Consider the following 10,008-nt stretch of genomic DNA (forward strand, 5'->3'; position numbering starts at 1 on the left):
GGGAAGCATTTTCTACTACTTCCTTTCATATCTGAAAATGGGAAAACCATCATCTTACTTTATAGGAAACGAGTTGAAAACACATAAGCTGCCTGGATGCAATCACTTCCCTCTCAGAGCACACTTGCAGATGAGAGGAAGGAATATAACAGTCCTGACAGCTGATATGACGTAGACCCCTGACACACTGAAGCAACTTAAAAAAAAAAACTGCTGTCAAGGACACTACATCTTACCTCAACTATAGTGAAGCATCTTCAGTCATTAAGCAGTCCAAAGTAAGCTGAGTTGGTCAGGCAGCTAGGATTTTTAGAACCTGAAGTAAGGATATGTCTCTCTATTAATGGATACATTGAGCCAATACACAAAATAGTTAAATGCAACTGCTAACATCAGAAGTTACGGAACCAGATTTCTTGGTCTCCTTTTCCCATTTTCTCTATTTTTTTTAATATTAGCAAGGATAAAAGGCTTTGAGAGCCTGAGGAGGAGAGATGGTGAGTCTAATCAATCATGGACATGTATGAAATTGTTGAAAGAACAAAATTTAGTAAACAAAAAAAAAGTATCATTTAATCCTAAAACATGAAAGACTGACTCAACTAGAACTGATGGAGATTCTGTGTTATAATCTAGACCAGGGTGCTTTCTCTCTTGGAGAAATCTTAACATGGGCATTTAGATTTTGTAAATGTTGCTGATTTTGGATGATGAAACTTCCCAAAAAGCCATCCAATGCAAAGAGATATTTGTTAAATATTTTCAAACCATTTAACTTTTAAGTTACTAACGGTCCATAGGGAGGGAAACTAATGAATGCTAAAGGACATAAGTCATGCTGAATGATAAGTAGAAGCCCAGTTATAAATAGATGATCACTCCTCTACCCCATATACATAATTAGAAACATAGAACCTTCTAAGTTGAAATGTGAAAAAAATTCATAACAGTATTTCTTGAAATCATTTTAGAGTTTCATATTCAAAGAATTTCTATTCAGCAATTAACTAAAATATTCAAATCCATTTTCTAAACAGTATACTAAACTGACACATGTTAGGATATTTCTTTGATCTTAAGAAAGCCTTAAACTTTCTGTAAAGATGTAGGTTTAGTATCCTGGGTAGGACTTTGTGAGGTGACTTTTTTTTTTTTGAGACAGGGTTTCTCTGTGTAGCTCTGGCTGTCTTTGGACACACTCTGTAGTCCAGGGTGGCCTCAAACTCAGAAATCTGCCTGCCTCTGCCTCCCAACTGCTGGAATTAAAAGCATGTACCACCACTGCCTGGCTGTGAGGTGACTTCTTAATGTTTATATTACCTATTCTTTACATAGATGGATCTTTGTAATGATGCAAGTAAGAAAGAGACAAAGATGAGGGCAGAGAGACAAACAGAGGGACAGACAGACAGACAGAGAGTGAAAGGGGCTGTAAATCAAGAAGTAAAACATTTTGGAAAAATCCCATGTTGTTAGAGTCATCCAGGGTAGCACAAAGTGTTATTGGATATGACAATTGGCAAACTGAGTTCATATTAACAAAATTTCACTAACCATTTGTTTTCTAAGCAAATAAAGATCACACAGAATGGAAGTCTGTAACTCCACCATGAGAAGTGGCTTCATCTTGATGGGTATTTTGGATGACAGTGGTTTTCCAGAACTGCTCTGTGCTACTATCACAGCCCTGTACTTTTTAGCTTTGACAAGCAATGGACTGCTGCTGCTGGTCATCACCATGGATGCCCAGCTCCACGTGCCCATGTACCTTCTGCTCTGGCAGCTCTCTCTCATGGACCTACTCCTCACATCAGTCATCACTCCAAAGGCCATACTAGATTTTCTTCTCAAAGACAACACTATCTCTTTTGGTGGATGTACCCTTCAGATGTTCCTGGCTTTGACACTTGGTACTGCAGAGGACCTCCTTCTGTCCTTTATGGCCTATGACAGGTATGTGGCCATTTGTCATCCTCTGAACTATACAATTCTAATGAGTCAGAAAGTCTGCTGTCTCATGATAGCCACTTCATGGAGTCTTGCATCTCTCAGTGCTCTAGGATATAGCATGTATACCATGCAATATCCTTTCTGCAAGTCCAGGCAGATCAGACATCTCTTCTGTGAGATTCCTCCCTTGCTAAAGCTGGCCTGTGCAGACACCTCCACATATGAACTCATGGTTTATCTGATGGGTGTGACCTTGCTCTTTCCAGCTCTTGCTGCCATCCTAGCCTCCTACTCACTAATTCTATTCACTGTGCTCCACATGCCCTCTAATGAGGGCAGGAAGAAAGCCCTTGTCACCTGCTCTTCCCATCTGACTGTGGTTGGGATGTGGTATGGGGGTGCTATCATCATGTATGTCTTGCCCAGTTCTTTCCACAGCCCCAAACAAGACAATATCAGCTCAGTTTTTTATACAATTTTCACTCCAGCTTTGAATCCCCTCATCTACAGCTTAAGGAATAAGGAGGTCACTGGAGCTTTGAGAAGAGAACTTGGGAAAATGTTGTCAGTACAGTCTACATTCTAGAAAGTTCTAATAGATGTCTTTCAAACTTCGGTTCTCCAAAAAATAAAAAAATAAAAAATTCTACTATGAATGAAATGCTACTGGCAAAACCAAGAGTAAAAGTGTGGTCTTTTGACAGATAGCTATGAGATACAACAAATATTTTTAATTACGTATTTATTTCATTTACATTTCCAATGCTATCCCAAAAGTCCCCTACTCACTCCCCCACCCACCCACTCCCACTTCTTAGCCCTGGCGTTCCCCTGTACTGAGGCAGATAAAGTTTGCACGATACAACAAATTTTTAAAGTACTCTTTGGATATTATGAGGTATTTTATAAAATCAAGTCCACCCTCTTTAAAATTATTTTCAATTGCTTTAAAAGTTATACATCATTTTCAAATATAAGAGCTTGTGTTAGACTTTCAAATTGGCTTTACCTTACCACCTCATCATGACCCCTAGATTTTAAGTCATCATTGGACCAATAACCAGAAAACATAGTTTCAAGTAGATAGCTTTCATATTAATTGGAAAAGGTTCTTAAGATTTGCTTAAATGCTAAACTAGCTACTCTTGGCCAAAAATGTAATATTACAGTGACTATTTTGCTTAAGAAGTTTGCATTGTGTTCATTCATTCTCTCTTCCCAAGCATCTGCATTCATAGATATTTCTCTGATTTAACAAAAGACCTTAAATTCTCCTCTCCTCTCCTCTCCTCTTCCCATCCTCTCTTTTATGCAATTTTCTTTTCATTCTTCTTTCTTTCCTTTTTTCCTTCTTTCTCATTTTTTTTTTCAGTAATTGGAACTGAACACTTATCATTCTAGTCTGTGAATAATAGAAGCAGATAGTATTTGTCCGTCTCTACTAACATATTAAAATGTCTCAACAGCCACAAAGAATCCATATCTTTACTATTGTTCTAGACATAAACATTTTACAATCTGTACATGTGTCAAAATATCCTATGGTATTCCATGTTCACATATTTTACAGCTTTTGTATTGAATTAAAACACTAGACAACACTTCCATCACTTCATGTTAATGAAAAGGAGCTTATATGACCAGTTGTTACACAGAGAATATATATATATATATATATATTTATATATATATATATATATATATAATGTAGACATCTCATTAGCTAACATTGTCTTCATTAGAGGACATTAGTACCTTAAGTGGTAGTTATAAGAACATGGCATAAGTGTCAATAATGAAGTCCTTTTAGGACATTCATAACTTTCTAATATTTATCATCAGAAGCTATGGTGTCTTCAGACTCTGGAGACAGGTATCGAGAGTACTAATAGGAAGAAAGAAAATCTAGATCTAAACTCCAACAAAGACTTTAATCCTTCAAAATTACTTCCCTCTTAGTATTCAGAAAATCTAAATTGAGAGATTGGAGGGCAATGGAGCCCAAAAAATCTAGGGAATAGATGTCAGTTCTCATTAAAAGATAGATAAATTATTTACCTTGTGTCGTGAGAAGCCTAGCTACCAGACTACCTGTAGCTTCCTTTGGACCACTTGAAGGCAGGATGTTCCAATGTAGATAGGAAGGTAAGACGTGGTTAATTTCAGCAGTATTTAACTAATTTGCCTGCTAAGTTGCTAAAATGTCAGAAGTCTATCCATGTCAGTTGTCAGGGCTTTTCTATTCTATTCTTGAATCCACAGATGTGAACTGGAGTTGGAAAAGAGGAGAGTTAGACAACAGTCTTTGGGTAGCATCTTAAGGATCAAGAAGGTGCTTTCCTGGTGAGAATTGGTGGAAGCTGCATCTATTCTACAGGCCCAGGTTCACAGGAGCCACAAGAACCCACAGAACCTCTTGAGAAGATTTTGGTGTGCTGCTCTCTATAAAGTCATGACAAACGAAGCTAAACTACACAACATAAGGCAGACCAATACATGTGTGTTATTAGCAAAGAATCTTTCATCATATGTCCTTTCATGTGCTTGCTTTAGCAACACATCTATTCACCTGTGTCTGCTTTAGGAAAACATTCCTTACAATTCTGCCTTAGTAAAACATCATTTCACCTGTTTCTACTTCAGTAAAACATTCCTTCCTCTGTTTACCCCACAAACCACCATCTGACACAACTGACTTCCAAAGAACCCAGAAGTTTCCAATTCATTTCCCCTTCTTTCATTTTCCTTTTCTTACTTTTTTATTTTGCTACCTCTAAACTATTAAAAGCTTTATTTTTTAAGTTTCAGAATAATTTTCATTGCTTAATGTCAGCGTATTTCTTTTTTATATTTGAAATTATTGTTTGATCACATTTCTTTTTTCCCCTTCCTTTCCTTCAAACTCTCTCATATATCCATCCCCACTGTCCTGCAAATTCATGCTTCTTCACTAATTGTTATTACACACATATATCTATATGCATATACATATAGATTGCTTGTATATAAATTTAGATTGTTAAATAGAACCCATCCAGTTTACATGTTACTCCCTAAAAGCATACATATAAGTTCAGCAAAAAAAAAATCTTTAATGCATACATAAGCAAGAGACCTTTAGGGTTTAAAAACACCAAAAAAAAATTTTAAAAATTTTAAAAAGCAATCCCAGACAAAACTTTGGAATCAATGCCTAACACAGCTCAGATGGGACGGTCAAGATTCTGAGACTAGATTGGCCATGGACCTAGAGGAAAACTCAATACTATTGTTTTGTTAAAAGAACATTCCAATAAAATAATTACTAATGGCATTCTAGTACATTCATAGATTAGTATCTTGCTCAGCCATCATCTGAGAGATTTTCTTCTATAACAGGCAGGAACAAATAGACCCACAACTAGACAAAGTGTAGAGAGTGTGAGTCCTAAATGGGACTCCATCAAATCATTTGCCCCCATCAAACCATTCCCCCTCAGTCCTCATGGAACTCTGTAGAAGAGGAGGTGAAAATATTATAAAAGCCAATGATCATGGAAGAAACCAGAAAAACAAGGCCTTCAGACACAACAGGACTGACACACATAGGAATTTACAGACTGCGTCAGCAAGCACCGAGCCTCCACAGATAAAAGCCAGATGAAGTCCCAGCACTGACAATAGACACAAGCCTCATCACTACCCAGAAACTATCTCCAATTGGTAATCTGTTGCAGGGCAAAAAAAACCCTACTTTTCTCTAATAGAGTTTCACTGTGTATACAAACCACACTTAATGGAAGGCTCCATGCTCAGTAATTGGTGACCAATATAAAACAGACTTGACTGTATTTTTTGGAGGTTTAATTCTCTCATAATTCTATTATTATTATTATTATTACTAATTATTACCCTTGTCCCTCTCTTTTCATTCCCACTTGATTTCATTTCTGCTATTTAATCCCCCGATTTGCTATTTAATTCTCCCAAGATTCCTTGCGTTATTTTTTGTTATTTATTATATATTGAAAAGAGTTAAACTTTTTAAGAAAAGGTACATAGAAAAAGAATCCAAAATGAAATCTAACCCAATCACACCACTGGAAGATTTGCCTGGCTAAAAAGATGGACAGTTCAGATTCTGTATCCTCCATTTCTAGAAATCCTCACTAGAGTGATCACCCTCATAGATTAGAGGTAGTATCCACGCCACTGCCCCCACCAAATACTCTCTAATTCTAGCTATTTTTCCCTACACTCTGTTCCTTCCCCTGAAAATCTGATCTCTTCTGTTTCCTTCTCCACCCATCCCCAGTCCACCTGCAAAATCTATTCTATTTCCCCTCACCAGAGAGGTTCATGCATCCCTCCTCTTTATGTAACCTCAGTGGGTCTGTGAGTTCTAGCTTGATTATCACTTACTTAACAGCTAATATCCACTTGCAATGGTTATTCCTGGTTGTCACTTGACTACATCTGGAATGAACTATGATCCAGAAATGGAAGGCACACCTGTGATCCAGACCTTGAGTATGGAAGACAAAGGCTTCTGACCCAGATCTTGACATGAGATGGCACACGCTTTTGATCCAGATCTTGAGGCATAGTGGCCTTGAAAGGCTTAGGACCAGGCAAGGTAACATGCTCCTGTAGCATGTAATTATCAAAAAGCAATCCACACTAAAACCAGCTAAAGATAAAGGCGGTATCAGCAGTCTTGCCCACCACCATGTTTCCTGAGGCTAGCCTGCTGCCAGGCCACCCTGATCTTCACAGGCCAAAGGGCCCCCGTGGCTAGCTGGCAGAAAGTCAGGCTGCTGCTCCCACAATTCCCTATAACCCAGTATAATGAAAACTCCAGGAGCTTGTAATTTATCAGCCAGATTTATAACAGTAAATCTTCCACTCTCAAAATGCCCACACAAAGAACTTAAAACTCAATTGATATAAATACAAGTTACACACCTAGATGGGGCACATGCACCCTATATTACTGTATTGTCCTTCTATAATATCCATAGCTACCAGTGACTCTTTAGGCCATGTGGATCTAGTTGGTCTTCTTCTCCTATAGGTTCCATCTTGTCTCATTTCTGTCTTACCCCCTTTCTGTCTCTCTATCCCCTCTCTAAAACTTTCAGCTCTACCTTCTTTCTCCACTGCCCAATAAAGCCAATAAGGGCTTTACCCTTATCTGATTAATTAAGATTTCACTTGCCCCCACCTGCATACAGGCAGCAATCCACACACTCCCTGAAGACTGAGACAGGCAAATCTCCAAGTTCAAGGCCAGCCTGGGACAAAGTTCCAAATCCAGACATGGCAGTACATACCTTTAATCTGGGCCACACCTTCTGCTGGAGGCCTACATAAGGACAATGGAAGAAGAGTCACTCTTCTTCACCTGCTTGCACAGAACTTGCCAGCACACCTGTCAGAACCTACTTCTTCAGAATTCCAGCTTATACAGAAGACCACATGAAACAACTAGCCTCGTGCGAATGAGCACCTGCTAGATTCTTGGACTTCCCATCACTGTTGTCTATTGTTCAGTTAGTTGGACTGAAGACTCTAAGTAATTGCAATAAACTATCTTAATGTATAGAAACATTCCATAAGTTCTGTGACTCTAGAGAACCCTGACTAATACAGTACTTATAGTGAATACATACTATGTTTGTCTTTCTAGATCTGGGTTACCTCAGTCAGGAAGATTTTTGTAGTTACATGGGAAGGTTAAATGCAGATTAAAGAAAAAGAAACCTGGATGTCAACACAGTCACAAAACCCTGGACTTAAAATCCGTCCTGCCTATAAGATATCCTGGGACAGTAGTAATGCATAACTTGTGGGAGTGGCCAATCAAGATCTGATTTAACTTGAGGCCCACACCATAAGAGCAAGCCCATGTAGTACACTGCCTGAATGCCCAGGAACTAGAACAGTCCCATGATAAAGAGACTAGGATTTAGGGGTGAAGGCTCCATGTAAGCACCAATTCAGCCCCTCTACATTTAATGTGTTGTGTGGATGGTGTCCTTGGCAATGGGGTCCCCATTGTTCACTTTTCAGAGAGTAACACTCTGACACAGCATCAACCTGGGTCCTTAAGGGATCTCCATGGGACACCATGGAGACTGTAACTGCAGTGTCAGCAAACAAGGACCTCTGTATGTTATGGTTGTTTGTTTGAGAGTAGGGTTCCTGACAGTTTGAGCAGGTGTACCTCTGACTCTTTTGCCTGTTCTTGGGACCATTTTCCTCCTAATGGGTTGCCTTGCCCAGCCTCGATATGAGAGCTTCTGCATAGTCTTAATGTATCTTGTTTTGTTGTGTTTGCAGTCACATGGAGGCCTACTCCTTTTTGAAGGGAAACAGAGGGAGGAGAAGTAGATCTGGGGAGATGGGAAGGAATTAGGAGAGGAAGGAGAAGGTACTGGTTGCAGTGTATTATGTGAGAGACCAATCTATTTTCATTTTTTAAAAAGAATTTAAAATGGATGAATAGCATATAATCTAGAAATATTTACAGGAAATTCATCTCTCTACATATCAATTCTACTTTACAATAGTGATCATAATAATTCACTTTTAAAAAAATACAATAAAATGACTTAATATTTTGATTATTTTACTATTTATCTATATAAAATCTGTCATGGTTTAGCACAATTAACCAGGCTATAATCTAAATAATGGTATTATTAGTGTTATTACTGAAAACATCATGAGGTCTGACTTCTCAGGCTTATAGTAATCAACATTTCAAAAGATCAGGAAAGTGAGGCACAGAAATAACTTCATGCCTGAAGACCCAGACAACATAAAAGGAATCTGATTGCAAAATCAAGGGCAACGGTCCCCCTCTTTATCAGTATTCTAAAATACTCCATTCTATGAATTAATAAGATTCACCAAATTTTACATGACAAACATGGTTTAATTATCATTTATATTTAAATTCAGTAACATGCAAGTACATTGCAAAAAGAAAACATATAGTTGAGTTTTTTAAATTAATTACTGATTTTTCCTACTTTTCACAAAGAACTTATCTAGTAGTTTTAGTTATTCTACTATATTTATCTTGAGAGATTAATTTTTATGACCCAGGTAAACATTAAAAATAATTTCTAAGCATTCTCATCAACAATACTAATATTTTAATAAGCCAAAGTACCTTGGAGCTTCTACGAGTTAAAGCTCTCATCTTTATTTTAACTCTCCTCATGCAAATGATGTAATTTATTGAAGTCTACTTAAGGTAGAGAATAAATAGAATATTCTCTAATTGCTTTCCTGTGCTCATAGACACAAACATACACCCAATTTATGAAAACATCCTCTTTGTGATTATTTTCATGTTTCTAAATACATCTCTACATCTGTAAGGATACATTTTAAAAATAATGCAAACAATATATACAATAGATGTTTCTTGATATTACTGTTTTTCTAGTAGTCTTGCTTAACTCTAGATATTTTCTTCAAATTTCCTTATTCTTCTGAATATAGTTATATTTATGTCTATTTCTTGACATATGACTTTCTACTATGTCAACATAAATATTTCCATCTGTGTCACCCAGGCGCATGTTGTCCTCAGATAGAAATGAAAATGCAATCACACACACATGCATACATACACACACACACACACACACACACACACAATTTCCTCACCAACTGCATTTTTTTCAAAGAAGTATAAACCATCTTCATTGCATCCTTCTCTCTATTAATAATTAAGAATGCACATCAAGTGATGCTACATGAGTTTGAAATGGACAGTGAATCCTGACCTTATCTACTTGGTAATGTGTTAGTATAGTGTCCTGCTATAAAGTGAACATATGATATATTTCTTCAAAGCTTTTTATTCTCTATCCCTCTTTCTGATGTGGGGCTTTCTAAGACTACAGTGATGTGTGCCAGGTAAGTCAGCTCACAGTTTCTACTCACAATAGTTGCAGAGAAGAAAACGAAACTTTAGCATGTATATCCCCTCAGACATTAAAGATGGGGCTGATATCAAATAGCTTGGAAAAGAAATAATGAAAATCTTATCATGATCCCTTC

The 10,008-nt window shown here is 37.4% G+C and overlaps 1 protein-coding gene across 1 annotated transcript; it reads left to right on the top strand.

Annotated features, from left to right (window-relative positions):
• The first annotated feature begins 1,588 nt into the window (after positions 1-1,588).
• LOC110298927 (olfactory receptor 2AG1-like) lies at positions 1,589-2,536 on the top strand. Its single transcript, XM_021168470.1, has one exon. The coding sequence runs from the start codon at positions 1,589-1,591 to the stop codon at positions 2,534-2,536; it is 948 nt and encodes a 315-aa protein (XP_021024129.1).
• Positions 2,537-10,008: the final 7,472 nt, after the last annotated feature.

Source organism: Mus caroli, chromosome 7 (assembly GCF_900094665.2).
Source record: "Mus caroli chromosome 7, CAROLI_EIJ_v1.1, whole genome shotgun sequence".
In the NCBI taxonomy this organism is placed as follows: Eukaryota; Metazoa; Chordata; class Mammalia; order Rodentia; family Muridae; genus Mus; species Mus caroli.